The sequence below is a fragment of the Bipolaris zeicola genome, assembly GCF_000523435.1.
Source record: "Bipolaris zeicola 26-R-13 unplaced genomic scaffold scaffold_2, whole genome shotgun sequence".
NCBI lineage: Eukaryota > Fungi > Ascomycota > Dothideomycetes > Pleosporales > Pleosporaceae > Bipolaris > Bipolaris zeicola.
Window position 1 is genome coordinate 224,004 of NW_006912051.1, and position 25,942 is coordinate 249,945.

Sequence of the window (25,942 nt, forward strand, 5' to 3'; positions counted from 1 at the left end):
GAGACTCTGAGTATGTCCAGGCTTGTCAAGGCCGATTGCGTAAGACGATTAGGTGCGGCGGCTTTTGGCCCATCATGCCGTCAGGGTGGTGCTGGAGGCTGCATGGCAGCCTCGCTCATGTCGCTTCATGTTGCTGCGGACGCTGAAGGCTTTGCCGCATCCGGGTTGTGGGCACTTGTACGGCTTCTCGCCCGTGTGGCTGTGGCTGTGGATGCGCAAGCTGCTCGGGCGCGAAAAGGCCTTGTTGCAGGTGGAGCAGATGTAGCGGTCCTGTGGCTGTGGGAACTGTGACTGGCTTGAAGTGCTGATGTAGTGGTGATGTTGCCATGGGTTTGAGCCGTTGGCGGCAGGGCTCGGTACAGGTACAGGCAGAGGCATTGCGTGCGGCTGGAAGTTTGAAGGCAAAGGACGCTGCGAATAGAGTGGTGTGGTGTTGTACGAGTGCTGCTCGGGCGAGTAGAATGAGGCTGATGACGCAGCTCCTGGCGAGGACTGGTAGGGAGACTGGCCGTACATGGAAGCACTGTAGGGCGACATGGAGTGCGACTGCATCGAGTCACGCTTCATTGGAGGCACTGTGGAGAAGTTCTGCCGTTGTTGGTGAGGCTCCATGTTGTTGAGCGCACCGCCGACAAAGTAGGGAGTAGAAGCTGCTGAGTGGTTGGATGCTGCCGAAGGGGACTGGTTGCCGTCGTGTGCAACGTCGGGGTGCATTGGTGGAGTCGGGGGCAGGGTCATCCGTGAGTTGTTCGGGGCCGAAACTGGAGTGTATTGTGGTTGCGGCTGTTGTTCTTGCCTCAGTTGTGGAGATGCAGACTTTCGTTGCTGTGACTGAGGGCTCTGGGAAGCTAGGAACCGAGTTAGCGACAAGGCCAGGGGAGAGATTGATGGAAGTGTCAAGGACTTACCTGAATCAGAGGATGCGGTCTTTTCGTTGCCAGCAAACTCGAGGAGACTCGAGATGGACGGAAGCGAAGGCTTCTTCTCCTCGGCCGGGGGTGAAGGGGGAGACTGAGGCCGTTGCTGCTTTTGTGGTTGTTGTTGTTGGTGTTGTTGTTGTTGTTGTTGTTGTTGCTGATGTTGCACTTGCTGTCGGTATTGCTGCTCGACTTGCTGTGTGTGGGCTGGTGGTTGTACCGGGTATGAGGAGGCCGCAACACCCGACATGGCGTATCCACGAGGCTGGGGTTGTTGGTAGTATGCCGGGTGCTGAAAGGCCTCGCGGTCCCGAACGCTGCCGTGTACCATGCTGGCGAGATGCATTGCCATGGAGGAGGGTGTGGTGGAGGTGGAGGAGCTGAGGGTCACGGGTCACTGCAGTGGGTGGGTGATGGGGAGAGAGTTGTAATAAGTTATGCAAAAGTGGGTGAAGGGGGGGTGAGTGTGGTGAGCGGCGAACGAGTGATGACGAGATGGATAGTAGTCTGAGCGACGGGTACGGGCAGATGTATAGCAGTGCCAGGAATTCGGGCCTGCAGCGTTCAAGTACAATGTCTGGCGGATTGGCGAGATTCAGCACAAAGCCCGTTCGCACCGTAGCGTCGTCGGTGGACCTGTCGTTCCCTGTCCAAATTGCGTTTGAGCGGGCGATGAGGCGGCGGACCGTTGGCAAAAAGCCCACCTCCAACTGCACTTAGCCCGACGCTCAGTCCCTTGCAACGGCAATGCAGATGACAGACGAAGGCGGTTTAGAGTGAGGATGTGCACGACCCGTAGTAATGCCTTGGCCGAGCGATGCGCCCACGCATGCCAGGCCGCCCAATCGACGCTGCGCCGGCGCAGGAGCGCTTTTCGGACAGTCGTTGCAGGGGCCCTGGTCGAGATCCAAGGACAGGCCGCGATGCACTGCAGATCGACCGTTCCAGGAGAAACCCGAGGAGAATCCTCGTGGGCTCGTCGGAAGCAAGCAAGCAAGCTCGCTCGCTGCTGCTGCCACCGCTGTGGCTGCTGGGATCGAGCAGAGGTCCCCCGGCACTGCCCTCGGAGCGGAACAACCCTCGCCGAGTCTCTTCGTCTCACACACGCCGCTGCCGCCGCCGGATGACGATTCAAGTCGCCGGCGCTGCAGCCGTGCGTCGCCGACGGCTGATTGATATCTATGGACGTCGTACAATACACGCTGTCGGCTGGCTGGCTGGCTATCCTGTCTGGCCGTCCAAGGGGTGTGGGTTGGTGTGCATGTGCGTGGTGTTCTGCGAGTGAGGGAGGAGCCTCGGGGTCACGGGGCTACTTCTCTCTGTCTCCCTCTCTCTCTCTGCACGGCCCGTCAGGCTGTCGGATGCTGATTTCAGACCGGATTCCCACTTTGTTCTTTTCGCTCGCGGGCGTTGTTGTGCCTCGTCGCTTCGAGGGGTGGGTGTGCAGCCTCAGGGCGTCGAGACAACACCACACGGGCTGACGAAGGATCGGGCAGGGGGTGGGCAGACGGGAGGAGGGGGGAGGGGGGGCGAAGCGTGGGAACGGAACGGCAGAGATTGAAAGAATCAAACACTTGAGACAAGCCAGACACGGTACTGCACCTTGAACACGCTTTAAACGAGCACACGGGCAGGCGCCCTCGAATATCGCCTACATCAAGAAGGGCTGCACAGTTGGACCCGTCGCAAGCCATATTGTGATGGCTTGCCCATCGTCCCGCCAGAGGTATGGCACATTGAGGGAGCGGAAGCGAGTCACGGCGTGCACTGGGGCGCCAAAGCAGTCTAATGCTAACCACCATGGCGGTGACTTGTCCGCATCAGGGCCGCCATGGAGTTTGGGGGTATGCGACTGATTGGCCTGCATTTTGCAGAATAGCGAGGGCGGCAGTGGAGAGTCGAGCCTGGCGAAGCAATAGAGAATGCAGAAGCGCATGATTTGCTGGCAATATTGAGGCAGCAAGGCGGGCGGCAGCGGCAGTGGTGGTGGTGGTGGTGATGATGCAGCGCACATACATACTGACATACATACATACATGCTATGTACATCCATCCATACATAGATCCGTACAGCATGTATGTATGTACTTACGTACGTACATATCTACTTGGAAAGTGTACCATGGCCACCATACAAACTCAGAGACGTCGGCGAGGCTGACTCGCCCCTCGACAGAGGTCTCCCCGGAGAGGCGCCAGAAGAAGGGGAGGGAGGGGGAGAGAGAGTTGTCGAGGACAGTGCTCACCGCATGTTGGCGTTTGCTGCTCTACTCTGCTGCTAGCAAGTAAGCGATGGGTGGAATGGCCCCCCCCCTTCCCATTCATTCATCCATCCATCCCATCCCATGGCCATCCCCTTCCCCCATACGGCTGCTGGTTTCAGCATCAGCATCAGCACACGCACAGCATTTGGATCAGGGCAAGCGCGGGAGGCCACGGCGGCGCGACGGATGATGCCTTTTTCCAGCGACCGTCTCCGACCCCAGTAGCGACGACGTCGTTGGGGCGCCGCCAGGGCGGGATGGCGGCGTTGAGCCACGGCTTGGCCTCGTCCGACTGTGGAGGATCTTTGAGAAAGAGGCGGGTCGATCAGCAGCAAGCGCATGCAGCTAATGCCGGGGGGCCACGTTGGCTGTCACCGTCGCTGTCGCTCGACAACTGCTGTAGCCGATGACATGCCGCCACCAATCCACACGCCGCAAACCCCCCATCTCCCGACCTTCCCTGGCGCTGGCCCGCCTTCGAGAAGCTGCGTGCTGCTGCAATGCCACACCGCACCTGGCCATCTATCTATCTATACTACTGTACTCGACACTCCACTTTCCAGTCTCCAGTCCGATGACACAGCAGACACTTGCCGCTAGCCAGGCCGAAAGACGCCTCTGCCCATCGCCGCTCGCCCACGCCCACGGCATTTGCATTGGCATACCCCTCGCCCTCGCCCTCGCCTTCATCTTCGTCCGCCCCCAATATAACATGTACACTACTTACATACCGCCATCGCGTGTCTCGCCTTCCGCCCTGCTGTTTGGCGCTGGACCGTATCAGATATGAACTGTGACTTGATCCCCCCCGTCTACTATCCCCTCCAGGCTACTCTACTCTACTTGACTCTGCTCCTGCATCTGCATGTACATACGTACATACATAGACGTGTAGCATATAGCAAGCCCGTCCGTCATGCCTGTGCGACAACACACGGGCGGCGGACGGCAAACCTGCGAACCTAGAATCACGTGCACGGACACGCCATCCAGGGTTTTCCGTTGATGGAAAATTTCCCAGCTCGGGCCACCCTCCACCCACGCCCGCCGCGCGACTCGCGCGTATCATACCGTCTCTTTGGGTTTCGCGCGCGATGCAATGCACCGCACACGTTGCTCCCATTCCCATTTCACCCCGCCCTCATCCAGCTAGTACGTACGCAACGCATGCTGCCCTTCTCTACCGGCTTGACGCCATGCCCACCCGCCTTCCCCTTGAGCAAGCCCTGGGCCACCGCTCTTTGCTTGCTTGCTTGCTTGCTCGCTCGCTCGCCTGCCCACCGCGGAATGCGTGCATGATCTCCCGGAACAGACCACCACCAGCCCAGCCCAGGCATACACACTACTGTAAGTACTACTGTACATATCTGTAGCTGCTGTCTCTGATCTCAGGGCGCGTGGGATTGGCAGGGGGATCAATACCTGGACCGCATCGTGACCCATCATCAGCGGGAACACGCTTGCATCCATCCATCAGTCTGCCTCCCTGGTGCCATCCGAGCGATCCTCTCGGCGTTTCATTGTCACGAACCGACATGCCAACACCCTCCTCACTACTCTCCCTGGCCGCCGCACCTTCTGCGCCTCGGGCTCGTCTCATACTGGCTTGCTGGAGCCTTGTTGCCTGCCTCTCCCCCAAGCACCACAATCTTCTCCATCATCACCTTGTCACAAGCGATGCCGCCTAGCATCACTACGATTGAGCTGTTGTGTCGCCTCCCGCCCGGGCCATGACGCCTCCCAGGGTATCCCGGCTAAAGTATCTAGGCGAAGCCAGTGCGGACATAGCAAGGCTGCTGCCTTAATTGCATCTCTCTTATTGGCCTCTGCTCCTGAAATAATCAGTCGATCTACCGGCCTTCTTCCGAATCGTATGAGGCACAATGTACCTGGGTACATGGACCGCTATGACGCCGCCTGGGGGTTTCGCCAAGCGCAACGCCATCGATAATCCTAGGAACAACCGCATTGGCCCGCCAAAACCTCGCATTAACGGCCATTTTCGATTGGCCTGAAAACAACGCCCGTTACACATGTATGCCCGTCGTTGCTCTCCCCAGACATGCAGCGTCCATTTTGTTTACAGTGCACTGCCCAAGACAACCTCCTCGATACGAACACAAGCGCAAAGCTCCTATGCCCGACTTTCCCAAAGTAATGTGTAAAATCCCTCAATCTGGTACAGCCGGACAACTGATATCTCCACTGCTTGACTAGTCCAAGGGTTCTCCTGGTACATTTAAAAAAAACATACCAGCCTGCTTACTCGTGCAAATTGGCCAAGGAAATGAGCAAAATCCAAGTGAAGCGTAACCGACTATTTAGGAAATACATACTACATACGTCTTGAGCAAACCAATCTTGGTATACAGAGGCATTTGCAAGAACATATGGCCTGCTCTAACATTGCTTGTTACTGGACAAGACCATTGGGTCTTATTCGCATCCTGCGGCACACAATACGCCACGTCAAACGCGTCTGTATCGTCCGTGGTTTACACACATACTTACACGTTGTTCCCTTCTTGCCCAAGCGAAATTGTCTTTTAATATCCACACTCCGGGCATTCGGCTTTCCAGCTCCTTCGGCCATTATACCATCTCGACGACTCGTTATTAATGGGGTACTCCTATATTCTCGTGTCATAGGCCGCCCACCTGCTCCTTGTCAAAACAAAATCGTCCGCAGCCCTTCTTCTTGAAGCCTCACACATGGCTCATGTCGAGGCATCCCGGGCTCATTTCTGCCTTGCCTTGCCGTGCCATCCGCATGCAAGCCACCGTTGCTGAGCGGCTCCGATGATCAAACACGTTCTGTCCACATGAGACTTCCCAATACCCAGCCTTCGCTCCCCTACCAAGTCACAGGGATACGGATGACAGGGTAACAAATGAGACCTAGCGGCCCGAATGGGGCAGTAGAGCTCCCAAACAGGTCAACAGCAACGACAAACGGTCCAGTACCGTGTCGCGCACCCTGTCCCGTCTTCTTCTTGTTGAGTATGTCTTCCGGTTTCATTACGCCACGACAAGGGGCCACGTAGATCAGTCCAGAGTCCTTTCCCACCAACACGGCGAGATGTGCTCGGCTGACCGTGAGATTCCCCAGGATGTGACACAGCCAAGTCTCAGATCAGCCGGATCAAAGGGAATGTCCACCAATACTGACCATGCCGGATGACGGGCGGACTGCAAACCCCCCGATTTTCCTGTCAGCTCTTGTGCATTGTGCATCACCGCCGATGAAGATCCATTTGCAGGGTATTCGGTACGCCTTCCATAAACGATTGTTACCGGTATCTACCGGAAGGATTCACTCCCCATTACCAGAGTGGACATGTTCGTCGACAGACTCGGTAGACGGTGCAACGTGCGCCAGCAAGCCTATCGAACCCTCCTGTTTCACCAACACACAAACCTTGAAGTCCACTTCTGCAAGACATCAAGCCGCTAACTTGACAGAGACTTTGACCGTCGCAAAAAGCACAGTCTCGTCCATATACGGCATGTAGAGATTGCGATCTGTGGTCTGGCCGACGTGTCTGTATCCCTCCCCTCGCCTTGGTCTAGCTGGGTATGATATGCCGCCGATACCACAGTGGATTAAAAAAATGTGGAAATAAACTAAGCGAGCATCATCACTGGATACGCTGATGCTCCATTTCTGGGCCCTGTCGACACATCTCGGCCTGACCCACCAAACGTCCGCGTCGGCTTGCCTCAGTACCCTGTCACTGCAGAAATCGTTAGCGTATCTTCGACCATGTGGCTGATGTCCGGCAAATCGATTCGTCAGGACGGTGTGACAGGACGTTAGCATCGTTCTCGCGCGTACGATGGAGACGCTACAGGCCACACCATGAAAGCAACCGCTACTGTTCTGGGCTTAACGGCCCCGCTTATTGCTTTTGATTTACCCCCAGGCTTGGATCTCGAACAGCCCGCTATCTCCGTCAGTGTTCCCCCTGCTTCCTTATTCGAGCTGGCAGTGAGACTGGCACCAGATCCGTATCGCTATGCGCCCCAAGGAGTGCTTCAATCTCGCAGCGCCACAAGGCTGGCTTCTTGAAAAAGTAATGGCACACATACACATGGATTACATTCTGCCAGTTCATCTCTACGATTGGGGTGAGATGCGGAGAATTGGTCGTCTAAGGAATCCTCCTGCAAAAATTCCATGTCAATCAACACTCAAAATGATCCGCACCTAGAGTGCAAGGGGTGGGAGCGGTCAAGGAGACTTTGGTGCTTTTTTTTCTGCTGTGGATTCAATCCAGGCGTGCATAATGAACGCAGGACCAAGCTCAGATGGTTTCCCGCTGTCTATGCGCCTATGCCGTGAGCCAAATCGTACCCTGACGCTTTGGCCCCATCAAATTAGTGACCGTTGTTGTTGCTTTTTCCATCGCAACGTCTATCCGCAGTGAATATTGATGGCTACAGATTAAGCATCACATCGACGATGTGGAGGAATCGAAGGATTGCATCGCAATATTAACCCGATGACCCACGACACGTCAATCATTCCTACCCATGCGCTTCGTCTGAATTTCGGCATCTGATCCCTACGTACTTAGCACTCATCAATCCCGGAGCTACGGGCAGATCCCCATCCCTTCTGCACAACAAGGGAAATGATCACGGACGAACGTACCCGTCCAGGACTGTCGGGTCCAGTCAGTCCATGTCGGCACAAGCGCCTATTTCGCATTCAGCGAAGCCTCCCGCCACATTGCAAGTTGCACGTTGCAAGTGCCGTCACATGTGATGACCGAACCCGAGCCGGGGGGTCTCAATGCTGGGGCTCGCGACGGGTTCAGGAGTGATACCAAAAGAAAGTCTCTGTGGGGAGTGCCGAGCGTTTTGCTCTGCTCCACTAAGCGGTTGCATGTATGGAGCCCTGGTACAGCATCGTCCGAAGCTACCGTAGCATCTAAACATTGGGTACGGTGCGCTACTCAAGGCCGGAAAGATTGCGCTGCAGGGCACCTTGATTGAAATGACTGCCGTGAGGCAAATGGCGGGGCACAAGATCACTGTCGCCACTGTCGTTCGGCCCTTCACAACGTGGACGACCATCAGCAGATCCACACTTACCAACCTGGCTGTCGGGAGATGCCCGCGGCCGCAGTGATGTGTTGACGTGGACATCACTCTATCGAAACCTAATCTCCAACACGACAGTCTGCTTGTGATGGGCATGCAATGCCCGCCAGCTCATGCAGCCCGTGGATCATAAACATGGGTTTCAGGCCATCACACTACCTCTTCTTGCTCACACTACCTTCTCTTGGTAAGCCCAATGCAAGTCTAATCAATCGCTGGGTTGGCCTTTTTTTTCTGTCAGTCCTGCCGGCGTTAGTGCTGTATCACGCATTCTGGACTCCGGAGAACGTCCGAACAGGTTGTAGTATGCCCACTGCCATGCTTGATGCCCCCCATCTACGACGACGGTCATCTTCCCCCCCCCCCTGCTGCTATCACTTCGCCGATGATTATCTTGTCATCACCAAAGGATGGAACAGCACCAAATAAGCTAACGCCAGTGTAGTGCACATCATATGGTCCCTTAATCTTTTTTTTAGCACCTGGCTCCAGTTGTTCGTCTCGTTCCCCTACTTCCGTCCCATTCCTGCTGACGAGATGCTGACACAAGACGGGGGGCGATACCCGAGGGAAGGCCTGGGATCTGCAGTCGCCTGCAGCTGCAAACTTGATATTTCGTCGGCAGAGGGGAAGGTATGACGACATTAACGCTCCACACAACGTCTATCACCAAGGTACTGCCGGAGGCGCCGACTCCGACGTACATCGTTATTACAATCATCATGATCACCAGAGGTCTAGAGTTGTCTGCATGTTGCGATACACCTGATTCAACGAGGCTACGGACAAGACTCAGGCAAATCAGCCCATGTACGGCCGTAACCGTGAGGCTTGTGCGGCCTTGGGTCCTCCGCATGCATAATTCCCATGGACAAAACAGGCCTCCCTTTATTTCTTCGTATGTATCGAACACGGCCCCCCACACCACAGCTCAGCACACAACCCCAGCAACCAATACCATAGCCAAACGTGCCCTGGCTGACTCGATCCACCTTTGTTGCCCACCCACTCCTGTGTCGCCGCTCCTACAATCTTGGAATTGTCATCACGCCGTCCGATCATATTGCCCCGTCCGTCATCATCAACCTATCCCTTCTTCTCGAATAAGAAAACCTGACTGCGGGACCCTCTACCTCGTATCGAACTCGAGCACCGACAAATGAAACTTTCCCTCCGTATATGTGTATATGCGGCGTTGATCGCTCAAACTCCCCAGCTATAGGGCGTCCTGCTTTTGTTGATCTCCGGTACATTAACTCCTTTTCTCCATCTCCCCATTTGTCTAACGCATACTCTCTTTTTGTGTTGCACCTTGCAACTCCATCACCCCCCTGGCGTGGCTACGCTGCAAGTGACGTATACCTGCATACTTTACTTGCCATGGGTGCGTGATGGGGGCGGCGTAAGTGTACATATGTGCTATCTAGAACAAATAAGCCGCAAAGGCATGTGTTGGGGCGATTTGTATCAACACATGTCTGATGATGTATGTGTTCAAACTCTCAGCCGAGGAAGCAAGCAAGACTCGCGACTTTTACGAACATGTGGCTTCGGTTGGTCTCGCGTATCGGGCCTTATGTTGCTTGCGGTAGTACATGCATATGCATACCTTCTTTGTTTTTTGGTCCTTTTCTCAATACTAGACTAACTTATTATTTTAAATAAAAAATTCGATGCTCTTTTGCTTTTTGGCCAACTGCAATGCAGTATGCAATGTACTCATGCCCCCCCCCCCTTCCCAACCTTGGAAAACTGCAACTAAAGCAGAGAGAAACCTTGTCGTACTTGCTACATTTTTAACCTTGACTCTCTTACTTCCTGCACATACTATGGGCGGCTGTGCATATGTAGCTTGGGGGAGGGGGGGGGAAGGAGACATGTTAGTCATGTGGTCCACGTGCTTGTCCACTCTAACTCATCGCGATCTTGCGATCGTTGAGATCGCGGGGGGGGGGTCGATCATATAGGCCTTACAGAGAGTATTCTACCTGGGCGTACAACTACCGTACGTACTTTGTTTCCAAACGGTGAGAGACTAGGTCACGCAGACACATATGCCTTCCCACCCTCTTCGCTCTTCCCTTCCCCCCCCCCCCCCGTTTCTGGTAAACGTTGCGGTTGGAGGAGAAGAGAAAGCCTGGCGTATGGGTGTATGTGTGATATTATTACCAGGGTTCAATAAGACGGAGGTGTTCCATTCTTCGGGCGGCCGGTCCCGATCAACCGCCGCGCTGGGCTGGGGTGTGGTTTGTTGCCCGGATGACGTGGTGGATCGTGACATCGGGGGTTGTGGGGTGGGCGAGTAGGATTGAGAGAAGGGAGGGGTAGGAGTATTGGGTGATGTGGCTTGTGAATTGGGGGTGTTTGCGTGGCGCCTTTTTTTGTTGTTGTTGTTGTTGATGATGATGATGAGGGTTTGAGTTGGGTTGTGGATTTTGGTGGTTGGAGCGGATGACCGGGTGCGTATGTGTGTGTGAGAGGGCGGGTGTGGATGGTTGGGTGAGAAGCAAACTTGGCGGGGGGTGGAGGATGTGGTGGTGGGGAGGTATAGAGGATGTGGTATAGCTCTGAGGCGGTTTCTTTCTCTTTCCTTGTTCAACCCTTTTTTTCATCGAAATTTGAAATTTTTTTTATTCAGTAAAAATTTTGCAATTTTGACTTGACCTTTTCTAATTTTGTATCTTGGTATTGTCTTGATGCATTGGCATCCTAAAATCTGTTTGAACTTGATGTATCGCTTTTTTTTCACGGATGCTATGAACATTTTTCATAGTTTAGATTTCTAGTATCTTTTTTGGACCGTTTTGATCGAAACACTCATATTATTTTTTCTGTGGCATGTTTTTTCTGATCAAGAATACTTCGCACCATAATCTTATGTGTTGCTGCTTTTTCAACTTTGGGGAAAGACGGGAGACTGTTATTCCAATACAATCAAAGAAGAAAGCACAAATTTCAATACTGTGATTGCTTCTTACACTGTCACACCATCTTTTCCTCTATGTTCTTCTTTCCGATATGACAAATTATAACGGGGACAATATCATAATTTCATGAAATCTCAGGGACTACTGAATATTGATTGCACTTACAGCGATATTTGTCCAAGTTTGCGACTCGAAGATACACAGTGAAAATATTCACGCCGCAATTTCGAACATGCCTATAATATCTGTGATTGCCCGCATTCACATGTTTCGCATATGTCAATACTGCTGATTTTGAGGATATGGCAGGCTCCCTATAATAGGGTTCCCATTGTCCCATAGGTAAACTATCGGAGCCCACGTAGTGTAAATTCTGTTCTCGATTTCAAGCACCAGACGTGGTCAATAATCTTACAATAGAAGCATCGAATATAAAGGATGTGAAAAGTGACGTGGCGTCTATCAAGCTAGAGAAAAGAGAACAATATATGGTGAGATTATAGCCAGCGACTGGAAAAGAGAGGAATGAACATTTTAGAGAGCATCGAAGCATCTTTTGTTAAGGCTATTGACTCCAGGATGTGAAAATGCTACGAATGTGATAGCACCATTGCCATTATTTTGGACGATGCTCATAAGCGTCTAAAATGATGAAGTCTATTCATACTATTAGGAAAAGATATGATATTTCCGTCTATTAGGTTTTTCTTTCGTAAAATTGGATGCTAAGCTGTTGTGAAAGGATGACCACTCCTCGAATGATTGCATACTTGAACGTGTATGTGATGTCGCTGCAAAGAGTCGTATGAAGGGTACTTTGGAATGATGTCGTTCCAGGTTGGATGACTCAAGAATATCGAAAATGAGAGTGTGCTTCTTGAAATCTGTGCATCATGTAGGTTGAAAGAATTCAAGGAGATAGTTCGATTACCCAGAAAGATAGAGAAAAACGGGAGGGATGGCTAAGTGATTCTTACACGGCATCGGAAAAGTGCTCTACAGCTAATTGGGAGGAGACGGGTTATCGTACACGAGCTAGGTCATAATAGGGAAATATCACACAGATTTGATGACTTTTGTTCGGATGTTCATGTACTACATGAAGATCATCCAAGTTATCTTGAATTGCTGAGCACATAAGCTGGAATATGAGACTTTAAGGCATTGAAAGCAATGACTATATAGTTATGAATACATATGGGAGATGCCTGGTAAGAGAAAGAGTACTTGAGCTGGAAGCGATAAAGAAGATCGTGTAAGCGTGGAGCAAGATTGACTGTAGTGTATGTAAGGGCATCAAATACTAGGGTCTCTGTCAGAACTGTGAAACTGGCCGACCATAGTTACGAATTATGTATTCGAAAGCGAGCTGCAACTCGCCTATGTTGTGTTCACTTGATGACGCAGAAGGGATACTGAGTCCAAGATGCAAGCGGCCGCGAAGCTTAAGAAGTCTTTCCCGTTCTTGGCAGTCCATGAAACAGGTATCCTCGACGATGTGGAATGCGTCTGGTTGCATACTGCTGCGCTATTCGGACTGCTATATGTTCTTTTACCAAAATAACTTGTTTGGCTATACGGAAATGTGGGGTTGACTTATAGGGAGAGTACATCAATTCTGACAGTGAAATATCGAATCCTCTATGTACGTCTCAACAAGGAGACCTGAACTTGTACGATTGCATGAATGGTCTTGGGAATTTCTTTTTGACGACAACTTAAGTTACTTTTGCCATGGCAGTTGAAAGCCAGCATTCAAAGCACGTTGAACCGTTGTGGTATCATTCGGCACTATACATGTGAATGAAGGCGCCCGTAAAGTGATAATTCAAAAGCGTTGAATTCTACAACGACTTCATCCTACCAATCAGACTTTTGTAGAAACCATCGTGAAATATACCGGCTCTTGTCATTGTTCATGTCAAATTTTGAAGACCGTTCGAAGCGTGGCGTCTAGTAAAGATGGACGAAAAGATGTTGGCATGGAACCATCTTCGCTGAATGTACGGCTTTGTCGAGTTGAAAAGGATGGCTCTATACCTGAAGTTACGACATATTTTCAGAAAGTTATGCTATGCTCTGATCGCAAGGCGGCGAATAAATACTGGCCTAAGTGAGTACGGTAGCACATGAGAGAAAGCATGTGCGTCGGGGATAGCGCGGATTTAAGCGCCCCGCTAGCGTGGACCCCTATCATGACTTCCTTTGTTCTTCTCGACTGGCATTACGCGTATTCTTGAAACTGCGAGTGGAAAGTATTGATGAGCGTTCCTATTGAGGAGTCTTTGAAGATCCTCCTACTAGTTCAGGCCTCTGAAGTGCTTGCTAGTACGCTTGTAACTCTTTCGGCATACTGATATCTGTCCTCGCCTCGACGGTTATCTTTACTGGTGGAGTACCTGCTGTCAAGGCCATGACAGACGGCCGGAAATTGATTTAATAAATTGCATCTTACATAAACTCTGCTTGGAGACCTGGGTAGGGTGGTGGGTATGGGAAATTATTGCTTATCAGTATTGTGTGGGTAAAATGCCAGGCTCCTTGTTGAGGGACTTGTATGCTAAGCGTGTTAGTGTCTGCATTCCTTGCGCTAGTGTCGGTAGATGACAGGTACTTCATGTACCCTAAGATTGAAGATATGAGCCACGGAAAGCGTGTGGGGGTTCTTGAGCCACTCTGTTGGCTGGCACATGGCGGACACAGGCGGTGAGTAGACGAGAAAGAAGGATGGGTATATTACGCGGGATTTGAGCAAAGCGGTCGAAACATGGGTGGTGAAGCGTGGTTCCAAGGTTGAAGGAAGACTCGCCGCATTAAGGTCGCATCAAGCGATATACTTTTGACTTGTTTCAGGCTGGGCCAACAGTAGGCAGGCAGGTGGTAAGCAGGATACGGTGTAGACGCAAGATGGGATATCCGGCGAGGGTCAGCCAGCCCTGCAGTAAGCGGAAGCAGGACTAGGGCGGGCGAAAAGGAAAAACGTGCACGCAAGCGGCGCCCTGACCCGTGGGCAAAAATAATCATTTAGATCCGCGCCCGACTGTAGAGTACAAGACAGGCCCCTCGACACTTTTGCCCGGCGTGCCCAACCAACGCTCCTTCTTCACTGCTCCTGTATTTTGTATAGACTCTCTACTCTTCCATCGGGGCGTCTCTACACGTTTGATACCCGCGTTTCTGCGCTCGTTTTTTTTTCTCCCACGCTGCTGCGCGCCGCTTACGCTTGCAGCCGCCAACCTTGCCTGATATCGATAAGGAAGCCCCTCCAAAAAAGAAATCCCTCGCCGCTCCCAGAGAAAAAGTGCAGCGCACCATCTCCCCTGAGCAGATGCCGCACTCTGAATCGCCATCCATGGCTCCTGCTATCGTCGTCGACAAGGCTGGCACCAGCCCTGCTCCCTCGCAGGAAGATGTCAGCGCCTTCATCGAAAGCATCGTCACGGCAAAGACGTCGCACGCCTCGGTCGATGCCGCCTACGCCCTCACTACCCTCCTCCAGAACTCAGTTGGCTTCCGCGGCCTTCGTGGTTATGGCACAATCGACGAGATCAAGAAACACGCTGGCAACAAGAAGGATGCTGTGCGAAGAGAGGGCGCCATGAACGCCCTTGGCGCCTTTTTTGAGCGCCTCCCGCGCACGCAGCGCATCACAGAGGCCATCTTTCTCGTCCAGGAAGAGGGTCTGGTACCCCTGGCGCTCGACCTGATGGCAGACAAGACTGGCGCCGTCAAGGAGTCGGCCAAGTATGCGCTCGACTCGCTCTTTGACAACCTGAGCGCTGAGGCCAAGGTCGTCGGCCTACTCCCTGTGCTCTCAAAATACCTGGGCAAGAAGTCTGGAAAGTGGCAAGGTGCTGCTTTCGCATACGAGCTCATCGGCCGCATGGCTGACAAGGCCAAGATGGGCATGGAGAGCTTTGATGTAGAGAAGGAAAAGGACGTTCTGCGTGAGGCCATGGGCAAGAAGCTCGAGGGCCTCATCCCCATCGTCGAGTCTGGAATGCACGACCTCAAGACAGAGGTATGCCACTATCGCATCACGAAAACTACAAAATCATGCTAATTATGAACAGGTTGCAAAACAAGCAGTCAAGACTATGAATAGTCTCACCACCCTCCTCCAGAACGATGACATTGCACCCCGGATACCCCTCCTTGTCAAGGCTATCGAAGATCCCTCGACCCAGAGTCTGCAAAAGGCCATCCATGCCCTCTCGCAAACGACCTTTGTCGCCGTCGTCACATCCCCCGTATTGGCCATGGTCACTCCTCTGCTTGAGCGCTCCTTGAACATGCCCTCGACCTCCCAGGAAGTCACTCGCCAGACAGTTGTCGTTGTCGAAAACTTGACCAAGCTCGTTCACGACCCTATCGAGGCGCGCGCTTTCCTTCCCAAGCTTCGCCCCGGTGTGCAAGCTGTCAAGGACCGTGCATCCTTGCCCGAAGTCCGTGAAATTGGACAGCGTGCATTGGATGTCATTGAGAAGGCCATGGGCGACCCTGACCACAACGCTGAGAGCGGTGCCATTGCCCGCGTCCTGTCATCAGATGTTCAGCAGGTTCTGGACAAGGAGATTGCTGCTGCTGCCACCATGCTCAACTTCCCCGGTGATGCCGAGACCTGGAACGTCACGAAGGCCTACATCTCTGAGATGATCGCCGAGGTCGTGAACCAGAGAGAGCTCCAGCGCATTCCTAAGCTCGTCGCGCCCTACCTGGAGCCCCTTGTGAACGCTGGTGATGCCGACAAGGTCGCAGAGGCTGTCCACAAATTTTATGTTGAGGAGGACCACCGCAAATTCGGCCAACCCGTCAAAGAGGATGACGGAGAGACTGAGATTGTTAACGCCGTCTTCTCTCTGGGTTATGGTGGTATGTTGCTTCTTTCGCACACCAACCTGCGTCTGCTCAAGGGCCACCGTTATGGTCTTTGCGGTCGCAACGGTGCTGGAAAGTCCACGCTTATGCGAAGTATCGCAAGCGGCAAGTTGGAAGGTTTCCCATCTCAGGACGAGGTCAAGACCTGCTTTGTTGAGCACAACCAGGGTGAAGATGCCGATCTTTCTATTCTGGAGTACATTGTTCGTGACCCCCGCTTCGCGGACGAGAGCAGGGAGCGCATCTCCGAAGTCCTGGAAGAAGTCGGTTTTACCTCTGGACCCGAAGGCAGGCAATCGCACAAGGTCGGATCTCTTTCCGGAGGTTGGAAGATGAAGCTGGCTTTGGCCCGTGCTATGCTTATGCGCGCCGATGTCCTTCTTCTTGATGAGCCTACTAACCACTTGGATGTCGCCAATGTTGCGTGGCTTGCAAAGTACCTCAAGTCGCACTCCGATATCACCAGTTTGATCGTCTCCCACGACTCTGGTTTCCTTGACGAAGTCTGCACAGACATCTACCACTACGAAAACAAGAAGCTGGTATGCTACAAGGGTAACCTGGCTGATTTTGTTCGACAAAAGCCCGAGGCCAAGAGCTACTACACCCTGTCGGCTACCCAGGTCCAGTTCAAGTTCCCTCCTCCTGGTATCCTCACAGGTGTCAAGTCCAACACTCGCTCTATTCTGCGCATGACCAACTGCTCATACACCTACCCTGGAGCGTCCAAGCCTTCCCTTGTTGATGCTTCCTGCAACTTGTCCCTGTCATCTCGAGTGGCCATTATTGGTGCCAATGGTGCTGGTAAATCTACCCTCATCAAGATGCTTACTGGAGAGACTATTCCTCAGGAAGGTACTGTCGAGAAGCACCCCAACTTGCGTATTGGTTACATCAAGCAACACGCTCTTGAGCACGTCGAGATGCACTTGGAAAAGACGCCCAACCAGTACCTCCAGTGGCGTTATGCCAACGGTGATGACCGTGAGGTGCTCATGAAGCAGACTCGTGTCCTCACTGCCGAAGACAAGGCTCAGATGGAGACTCCAATTGATCTTGGTGATGGCAAGGGCCCCCGCAAGATTGAGGCGCTTATTGGTCGTTCCAAGTTCAAGAAGTCATTCCAGTACGAGGTCAAGTGGCTCCACATGCTGCCCAAGTTCAACTCGCACATCTCCCGTGAGACTTTGATGGAGAAGGGCTTCACCAAGCTCGTTCAGGAATTTGATGACCACGAGTCTTCGCGTGAGGGTCTCGGTTACCGTGTCCTCGAGCCCAAGGTCATCTCTAAGCACTTTGAGGATCTTGGCTTGGACCCTGAGATTGCGAACCACAACGAAATCTCCGGTCTCTCTGGAGGACAAAAGGTCAAGGTTGTGCTCGGTACGTACACTTCATTTGCAATACTGACGAATCATTGCTAACATATACATAGCTGGCGCCATGTGGAACAACCCTCATCTTCTCGTCCTTGACGAGCCTACCAACTTCTTGGATCGTGACTCCCTTGGTGGACTTGCTGTTGCCATTCGTGAATACAAGGGTGGTGTCATCATGATTTCCCACAACGAAGAGTTTGTTGGTGCGCTGTGCCCTGAGCAATGGCATGTTGCCGATGGTCGCGTTACCCACAAGGGCCACCTTGCCGTTAACATGGACCGTTTCGAAGACTCGCGCCCAGGATCCAGCAACGTGAGCAGCAACGTGAGCTCCGCAGCTCCATCTACCAACGGCACTCCTGTCATGAGTGAAGCCGAGGGTGGCAAGGACGACATGAAGTTCAGGGCCAGGAAGAAGAAGAAGATGACCAAGAAGGAACTCAAGGACCGGGAAGTTAGGAGAAGATTGAGGTACATTGACTGGCTGAACAGTCCTAAGGCATGTCTTTCTCCCATCATAAGCAACTTGAGTATGACACTAACTAAGCGGTCAGGGCACACCCCAACCTCCCAACACTGATGACGAGGCCGACTAGATGCGTTTATGACTTTTTTTGGTGTTACAACCGCACGATATCTTAGACTTTGCAGAACTGCATGACCCGGCGTTATATAGAGGTTTGGAGGGATGAGTGCGTTTATTTTTACGCCAAGCGATAGACAACAGGTTCTTTCGTTTGGTAGACTCGATATATGACCAAAAGTATTCGTTTTCGTTCAAAATGCCTGCCCATCTATTAATTGAACATGTGCTGCCTTACATTTACGTGTTTGACTAGTGTGGTGAATCCGACTGTTAGCTTGACCGCATTCTAGGAGTGATTTGACCAGTGCTGTTGGTGCAGGAACGCCCATCAAGCATTGTCATTTGGATTGATCCTAGTTTATAAAGACTAAGCACGACTTTGAGGCTGGTGTTGGTGGTTCAGTTTAGTGCTTGGCAGAGTGACGTACTGGCTTGGATGAGGTAGGCAGTGGGTTTGTTTGCTCCTTCCTTTTGCTTCACTTCGGGGCCTCTCACTATGCTCCACTTCATCATTCTCGAAATTCTTCTCCATCTTTCTCACACGGTTTAAATTCATCGTCGCTAGGGGCTTATTCTCTTTCACGCAGCGTCTCTACTCACTCGTTCACTTTCCTCTCAATAACACAACTCTCTCTTCAACGTGACGACCAACTTACATTCACGTACACAAACACGCTCCAATGAACCTCTTCACTACCTCCGTTGCCTTTGCTGGCCTGACGGCATTGGCTGTTGCCTCGCCTACGATTGCCTTGTCCAGTGCCGTTGCTATCACTACGGCAAAGGAGGCACCAACTAACACTCACTCCACTGGACACAACAATGCAAAGCCTATGTGAGTAGTCCAGTGCATGCCTCAGTGATATCTTAAGACGGATTTCCTAACATATTTGAAATCTTAGTCTTCATCACCCTCATATCACTGAAACCTCGACCGAGACACATGTAGCCATGGCAAAGAAAGACGCTCTGGCATTTGACGATAAGGAAAAGAAGAGATACGAATGCTCGAATGATCGCACCGGCGTGCTGATTTGCCGTTATGGGTTCTACTCCACGGATCACTATTGCAAGAAGGGTACGCGGTGCAGCGATAGGTGTGCTTGTTGCCTGGGAGTCCGTGAATTGGCCATGGAGGATGAGGGCTTTGGAGATGCTTATGCTTAGGATGGGCAAGACAGTGTGATCTCCAAGACGGAAAGTTATCATTCCCTGGGATCAGTGGATATGATATGAATTCCGAAAAAGTTAATTTGCTATATTCTGGGGGCGGAGGATGAGTGCGAGACGGTTGCCTCGCCTGATCCAGGCTTCAACTATCTCAATTTTGAGAACAAAAGTTAACATTTTAGTTTAATTATCTGAATATCTGTTTTATCTAGGTGGAATACAACCCTTGGTTCACTTAATCCCCAGCATCACCGCCTGCATTGCTACTGCATACACTATGTCCCGCCTCACCCTCCTCAGCACGGCGCTCATTCGTCGTGCGACGACGAAGCCCCGCACCGCCCGAGTGACTAGGTCTAGGATGCTCATCATGCTCTACCAACGGAAAGTGCAAGCCCGGCTTACTCGCCAGCGCATCCCTAATTTCCTCCACACTCTTAGCCGCCCACCCTGCACTGCCCAGCTTACTCAGCGGGTACAAGAGCTGATTCTCCGGATGCATAACCACTTCCTCGATACTCGAGGCCGGCTTACTCATGATGATATCAATGTCTTTTCTGATCTGCAGACAGAACGCGTCGAGCGGGAGATCATTCACGTCGTCGCCGAAGGGATTCTCAATCTCGCGACCGATGAGCGCGATACCGAGGATTATGTATGCGGCGAAGATGCTCGCGGGAATGGTGATGTAGCCGAGGAGTTTGTACAGCTGGAAGGGGAGAAGCAAGATATAGACCCAAGTGATTTGGCTGATAGCAATGCTGTAGGCGATGGGCAAGGGGGTTGACAGGATGCGCTCTGTGCCCGCGAGAACGTCGTTGAAAGTCGTGATTGCATTTAGCGACTGTGTCTGGTAGATTGATACTTTGAAGGTGCCGTTGTCATAGATGGATTTCATGTAGATGCTGAGGTAGTTGAGGATTTCGAGGGGGAGGTTGCCGAGGGGCACGCGCGAGCGCTTGAGGAGTTTACGCGGGTTGGATTCGGCCATGGGGAGACCCAGGAATTTACCGGCGGTTTTGAGCACGCTGGGTTTCTTGTTGACATCGGGCTGGTCGGCTTCGCGGGCGAAGGTGTCGAGGTGGCCGGCTAGGTGCTGGAGGTCGTCGTAGTGCACGTAGGGCTCGAAGCGGAGCTTGTGCTTGAGTGCGACGGCGTAGGCGGCGATGAGGTTCAGGCAGTTGATTTTGGCCAGGAGGTCTTGCTTGCCGAGCTCCGGGTCCTTGTCGTGACGCTCGTCGACGTGAATCCAGATGAGGCGGGCGAGATTCTGGGATGCGAAGGTGAGTTGGGCCCAGTATTTGCGGCCGTCGTTGTAGCGCTCATAGGCTGTGGAGCTTCGGAAGCTCAGTGCGAGACCGACGACGAAACCGAGGACAGTGAGCAGGAGCTGGTTGACGCTGACTGTGGGGTGTAGTCAGTACATGTTTGCGAGGCAGTGAAGCAGTTGTGGAATGCTTACGGTCATGCACGAATTTTGATATCAGTGTAATCATGCTGGCCCAACCGCCCACAAACAACAGAGGCAACACCATTTCTGGTGTCACACTGCCGTGAACACGGAGAAAGACGGGCCATTTCGAGTGGTGATCGAGGTCGCGTGGGCCAATCTGATCAATGTTAGTAACTAGACACAGTGCTGTCGTGAGAAAAAGAAGACATACAAAGTAATCATCAAAGTCCTTGTCGCTGTCTTGCTTTTTCAGCGGCGGCCGTTTTGAAGAATCTCCCTTGGTGCCATTGGACACACTGGCCGTGCTCTGAGCCTTCTCCGTCATGGTAATTGCTATCTTCACCTGCAAAGATAACAAAATCAAAAGTGTTGATGCGAGCAACTCGTTTGCGCTCCAGGCCGCAAGGCGCGAGAGAGCCTCATATTATTGTGTCGCGTGCCCCCCTCCCCTATCTCTGGCCCGTTTCATTGAAACATTGTACCAGCCACTAAAAGTAGTGCGATCCAGGCGTTGGCGTCTGGGTAGCGCTGGCAGCGGGACAAGGTTATAATGGCGAACGCTGCAAGTGGCAAGGCTGTGATAAACGACTCCAATTGAAAGCAACCCCGTGGCGGGAGTGGTGTAAGCGTAGGCTTGATTCAGACACAGCCCGACTTGGCAGGGTGCTTTCGCGGGCTTACTGGAGCGTGGACCGCGGGACTGAGGTTGCAGATGCCACAGCTGAGTCGTGGTTTTGCACTGCCCTTCTGTAGGCGATTGAGCGCACAGATTAGATCGACGGGCTAAGGTTAGCTGTGATTCGCTTGTCTAATCAAAGCTTTCAGCTGGGCTGAGGTCGAGATCTTATCCAACGACTTGGCGGTGATGTCCTCGCCAAAAGCGCGGCTCCTTAATCATACGAGAGATGATCAGGGCTGCGCACATATTATTCCAGGCCGTTGTGCTGTGGTCCTGCAAAGACTTTTCGGTTCCCACGAACCCGGCGTCTTTTCTCAACTACGATTCATATCGGTGAAGGGACAAGACCTCTTTTCAGCTAGCACATAATATATTTTAGTGAGGTTAGAGTGTATCGCAGACGTTGGCATTGATCGGAATGCCACATTCGGAAGACACCATAACCAAAGGGTCAATTATTCCTGCCACGACGATCATTGAGGCATTCGAAGCTCTTGTTAAAGTATTATGGTACTGTGGTTGAGTCAGGTTCTCTACCCTTAGAAAAGACTGGGACCCGTAGCCCCACCTAAACATGTCCCATATAATCGGTACCACTGGGTTGTCTATGTAAGCGTAGGTTGTAAACTCTCAAACGCGGCGCTGCAATCAATAGAGAAATGCTTCCCCTCCACATACGCATTTCAGTCATGCAAGCGAATAATTGTGGTTGACGATGAGAGAACAAGTATTGGGATGCATCGAAAAAGAAGCGATCGAGTCGACCAGGCGCGATGTCGCTAACAATTAGCGGCGCGAAGGATGTCAGATCGAAGCTTAGCGGTGACACACGGTATTCACCGATGCGCACCCAAGCTATCCCAATCACGAACCACTAGAACATGGCCAAAACATCCATAGAGGAATGCGAATCCAACAACATCAATCAAGGCCAGGGTACTACTAGAGAAATGCAGTGTAAAATCATTGCTGGCAAAAAGACCACTAACAAACTGGTGGGGTCAGCCTCCCGATCCTAGTCTCGGATTGACATCGCGTCCCTGCATACACTCGTCATAGGTCAAAGCAAAAAAGCCTTGAGATCGCCCTGTGCATAACAGCAACCAGCCAGCTGACCAAGGAAAACGTGAAAAAAGTAGCGTATATTCAATGTCTAATAACTAATCCAACCGGGGCATATGTATACGTCAGAGCGAGACGTTTTTTAACTTTGATCTTCTCTCCAGCTTTCCCATACACCTTTATTGTAAACTTTCTAATAGCTACATTAATAGCCAGCTAAATCTCCGAGCGCTTCATACAGACTATCCTGAGTCCTTGCCTAGGCCTTCACGGCCACATACACACATACCACAATGTCGTTTATAGCACAAGCAATAAAGGACAAACAAACGAATGTCGTCATCTTCTCCGCGACAGCCATTGCGCTGTACGGCTACGATCAGGGCATGATGTCGCTCATCAACACAAACTACAACTACCTCGAGACCATGGGCTTGTACGAGGAGTCCCCCATGGTCGGTGTCATCGTGGCCGTTTACTACCTCGGGTGTGCTGTAGGCGCCGTCCTTTTCTCCAAACTCGCTGATGAGCTGGGGAGGAAAAGAAGCATCTTTTTCAGTTTGGCAACGGCTTCGTTGGGGAATCTGCTCATGTTTGTTAGTGGGATGGGCATGCTTGGGAAGAGCAGCCAGGTAGCTTTGGGTATCATGTTGACGGGAAGGGTGATCATGGGTCTCGGCGTTGGCGGTATCGACGCGGTAATCCCAACGTACTCTTCCGAGTTGAGTTCAGATGATTCCCGTGGTAAGGCTCTGGCGCAAGAGTTTCAGAGCAATATTTTCGGTCTTGTCATGGCTTTTGGCATCAATCTCCTTGTAACGATTCTGCTCGGCAAGGAAAACCAGTGGGCGTGGCGCATCCCCATTATCGTCATGCAGGTCTATCCTGTCCTGCTGATTGCGTTCGTGGAGCGTCTTCCAGAGTCTCCGCGCTGGCTTATTTTCCATGACCACAAGGAACAGGCAGAAGAGGCAATGGAAGATATTTATGGAGAGCAAGGAAAGGATAAGCTTGAAGAGCTCTTGGAGCAGCACAAGAAAGAGAAGGATGAGAAGGCTGGCTATATGGACATGTTGACACCTGGACACCCACAGTTCCACCCTACAATGATCACAGTCATGTCTCAGGTCAACCAGGCATTGACTGGATATGGCGCGGTCAGCGTTTATGGGCCACAAATCTTCGAGGTATGTGATACCAAGTCCTGGAGACCTTATGCAGGGAAACAGTACTAAAGTGCATCGCAGTTACTTGGCTTCTCAGTTCGCAACTCAGAATATCTCACCTTGGGAAACTACACATCATACTTTTTCCTCATGACCCTCGCTTGGCTTCTCATCGATGCCATCGGTCGCCGCAAGATCCTCATTCATGGCTCTATCATCTTATCGACTTCCTTTGCACTTCTCGCTCTCTTCGGCGGCCTCGTAGCAAATTCTGACTCTCTGCACATCCCCGTGTATGTCCCCGGTATCATCGGCACAGTTGTTCTCTTTGTAGCTACCGGCGCTTTCGGAATCGGCTGGCTTTCGACTGTCTGGCTGTTCCCAACTGAAGTGTACCCCACCACTGCCCGCGCACAGGGAACTGCCATCTCCGTCATTATCTGGGGCTTGGCCAACTTTGCTATTACGTTTCTTACGCCAGTGCTTTTCAACAACTTGGACTACTATATCTTCCTTGTGTTTGCAGGTACCAATGCTTTTGCCGGCCTATGGACGTACGTCTATCTGCCGGAGACGGGTGGACGCACTTTTGATGAGAACATGGAATTCTTTAAGGAAGCGGCGGAACAGGGCACCTGGAGAGTCAGCAAAGTGGGCAAGGGCGAGTGGAAGAAGATGGTGTATCCTGATCCCGAGGGCGAGGGTAATGTGGATGCCGAGCGCGTGCCGTTATTACACAGGATAGAAGATCAGGTTCCCAGTATGGGTAGTAGCTGATCATGCTGGCCTAAAATGGGTAGGTAAAGTACATAGATTACTTTTTTTTCTATCCAAGGTATGACTACCCAGCAGACTGGAGTGGATTGAAGTATGGGGGCGGCTGTGGCAAAAAGGTGCAATAGAGGTATGTATCAGCATTAGAAACATAGATCCAATTTAATTATCGCTCTCGGTCAGCGTTTATCATGTCAAAACCACAACGCGTGCGATACTATTTTGACTCGAGAGAACGTATTGGTGATCAGCCATTGTCTCAGCTCGGTACACGTAGGAGTAGTCGGTATCTCAACAAGGGGCATGTTGTCACGCAACAAAGACAAAAGCTGCTGCCTTAGCCCATTGATCACCCACTTTGTTGGACTCGGATGTCTCTGCTCGGCGTTAACACCACTCGTTCTTTGGCTGAAGTCTCAGTGGCAGTAGCGTTATCATCCGGTAATCTCTAGGCATCAACATAAACGCTTCATTGTTCACGAGGCGGTGCAGTCGGAGAAGTCGGAGTCGGTGTTTATCTCCGCCGGAGGACGCCAACCCCGTGCGCCTGCAGTAGAGTATTGCGCAGGCACCAATAGAAAGTAGCTCACTGCAGCATGAACAGCGAAACAGAGAATAGATCCAAGTTCTGCAAGGTTGAAATTAAGCTCTTTTCAGCATAGCAGCTGCCCATCAGTGCGACACTTCCAGACGGCTGATGCATGACGCATGCCGCATAGTCTGTGTCAGCTCTTCACATAAAGCTCCTGAGCTGTCACAATCAACAAGTCGCCCATCTCCAACTACTTGCAACCACGACTTGAACTTGGCTAGTCTGAAACCCACATTGTACTGACCTGGACTCGGGAGGACGCGAGTTTCCACACGTGGCTCCACGCTTTTGACAAAGTCCCTGCATTGCGTGTTCCTTTGCGAAGCATAGTCGGTTGCTGGCGCCGACCAATCATAGCAGAGGTGTTTGTGAGCAACCTCAAATAAGCAGAACGAGGGAGGCCAACGCGCGTTATATAGCCAAGTCCTCCACACCCCTCGGGTCGCCCATCTGCAACTTCTGAGAACACCAGCTCTAATCCTCCTCTTTCGACGTCCTTGTTGTACTATATATCCAGAACCGAAAAGAAAATCAAGTCCCAACTCGAATCACTCCCTGCTTTTCAAACAAGGGACGCTGTCGCCAAATCAGCCATGTCGACCACACACCTCACAATCCACGATCTCCTGCGCATAACATACACCTACGAAATGCAAGCCATAGAAGCTCAAGCACAAAGCCAACAGTACCTACAACGTCCCCGCTCCGACTCTGCATGTTCCGTAAGTCCTTTCTAGTCCCCCCGCAACATGTCGGTAAGCTCTTCACAGTGCGCGTACTGACAAAGAAGCAACAGATGCCAGAAATATGCGCACATCTTTCACCTCCAAGTCCGAGACTCTCATCTGCATACTCAAACCTCGAAGAGCTAGAAACGGATTTTACAAGTGCGTTCAGTCAGAAGAAGAAAACGAGCGTGTGAAATATTACATGTCGCTCTCCATTCGGCCCTGAACCCCAGGGCCAGACAGGATTGAGCATGTCAGATC

General features: G+C 51.9%; 11 protein-coding genes across 11 annotated transcripts; 7 read left to right on the plus strand and 4 right to left on the minus strand.

Annotated features, from left to right (window-relative positions):
• Positions 1-72: 72 nt before the first annotated feature.
• COCCADRAFT_81622 (uncharacterized protein) lies at positions 73-1,269 on the minus strand (the record flags this gene model as incomplete). Its single annotated transcript, XM_007708590.1, has 3 exons — positions 73-848; positions 909-1,182; positions 1,234-1,269. The coding sequence occupies 3 exons, from the start codon at positions 1,267-1,269 to the stop codon at positions 73-75; spliced, it is 1,086 nt and encodes a 361-aa protein (XP_007706780.1).
• A 477-nt stretch (positions 1,270-1,746) lies between these two features.
• Positions 1,747-2,202, plus strand: COCCADRAFT_81828 (uncharacterized protein; the record flags this gene model as incomplete). Its single annotated transcript, XM_007708591.1, has 1 exon — positions 1,747-2,202. The coding sequence occupies one exon, from the start codon at positions 1,747-1,749 to the stop codon at positions 2,200-2,202; it is 456 nt and encodes a 151-aa protein (XP_007706781.1).
• A 366-nt stretch (positions 2,203-2,568) lies between these two features.
• COCCADRAFT_21722 (uncharacterized protein) lies at positions 2,569-3,522 on the minus strand (the record flags this gene model as incomplete). The annotated part of the gene is made up of 3 exons (XM_007708488.1): positions 2,569-2,936; positions 3,010-3,184; positions 3,322-3,522. The coding sequence occupies 3 exons, from the start codon at positions 3,520-3,522 to the stop codon at positions 2,569-2,571; spliced, it is 744 nt and encodes a 247-aa protein (XP_007706678.1).
• Positions 3,523-4,377: 855 nt separating this feature from the next.
• On the plus strand, positions 4,378-4,869 carry COCCADRAFT_21723 (uncharacterized protein; the record flags this gene model as incomplete). Its single annotated transcript, XM_007708489.1, has 2 exons — positions 4,378-4,528; positions 4,574-4,869. The coding sequence occupies 2 exons, from the start codon at positions 4,378-4,380 to the stop codon at positions 4,867-4,869; spliced, it is 447 nt and encodes a 148-aa protein (XP_007706679.1).
• Positions 4,870-4,944: 75 nt separating this feature from the next.
• COCCADRAFT_32031 (uncharacterized protein) lies at positions 4,945-5,181 on the minus strand (the record flags this gene model as incomplete). The annotated part of the gene is made up of 2 exons (XM_007708524.1): positions 4,945-5,013; positions 5,071-5,181. 2 exons carry the CDS (start codon positions 5,179-5,181, stop codon positions 4,945-4,947), a joined length of 180 nt encoding a protein of 59 aa, XP_007706714.1.
• Positions 5,182-7,040: 1,859 nt separating this feature from the next.
• COCCADRAFT_403 (uncharacterized protein) lies at positions 7,041-7,392 on the plus strand (the record flags this gene model as incomplete). The annotated part of the gene is made up of 2 exons (XM_007708459.1): positions 7,041-7,133; positions 7,186-7,392. 2 exons carry the CDS (start codon positions 7,041-7,043, stop codon positions 7,390-7,392), a joined length of 300 nt encoding a protein of 99 aa, XP_007706649.1.
• A 7,174-nt stretch (positions 7,393-14,566) lies between these two features.
• Positions 14,567-18,067, plus strand: COCCADRAFT_32032 (uncharacterized protein; the record flags this gene model as incomplete). The annotated part of the gene is made up of 4 exons (XM_007708525.1): positions 14,567-15,235; positions 15,288-17,475; positions 17,528-17,970; positions 18,026-18,067. 4 exons carry the CDS (start codon positions 14,567-14,569, stop codon positions 18,065-18,067), a joined length of 3,342 nt encoding a protein of 1,113 aa, XP_007706715.1.
• A 902-nt stretch (positions 18,068-18,969) lies between these two features.
• On the plus strand, positions 18,970-19,224 carry COCCADRAFT_81677 (uncharacterized protein; the record flags this gene model as incomplete). Its single annotated transcript, XM_007708592.1, has 1 exon — positions 18,970-19,224. A coding segment is annotated over one exon (255 nt), but the record flags the coding sequence as incomplete, so codon positions are not given.
• Positions 19,225-19,462: 238 nt separating this feature from the next.
• Positions 19,463-21,005, minus strand: COCCADRAFT_81472 (uncharacterized protein; the record flags this gene model as incomplete). Its single annotated transcript, XM_007708593.1, has 3 exons — positions 19,463-20,631; positions 20,690-20,837; positions 20,892-21,005. 3 exons carry the CDS (start codon positions 21,003-21,005, stop codon positions 19,463-19,465), a joined length of 1,431 nt encoding a protein of 476 aa, XP_007706783.1.
• A 1,709-nt stretch (positions 21,006-22,714) lies between these two features.
• Positions 22,715-24,364, plus strand: COCCADRAFT_21727 (uncharacterized protein; the record flags this gene model as incomplete). Its single annotated transcript, XM_007708490.1, has 2 exons — positions 22,715-23,608; positions 23,669-24,364. 2 exons carry the CDS (start codon positions 22,715-22,717, stop codon positions 24,362-24,364), a joined length of 1,590 nt encoding a protein of 529 aa, XP_007706680.1.
• Positions 24,365-25,546: 1,182 nt separating this feature from the next.
• On the plus strand, positions 25,547-25,875 carry COCCADRAFT_32036 (uncharacterized protein; the record flags this gene model as incomplete). Its single annotated transcript, XM_007708526.1, has 2 exons — positions 25,547-25,675; positions 25,750-25,875. The coding sequence occupies 2 exons, from the start codon at positions 25,547-25,549 to the stop codon at positions 25,873-25,875; spliced, it is 255 nt and encodes an 84-aa protein (XP_007706716.1).
• Positions 25,876-25,942: the final 67 nt, after the last annotated feature.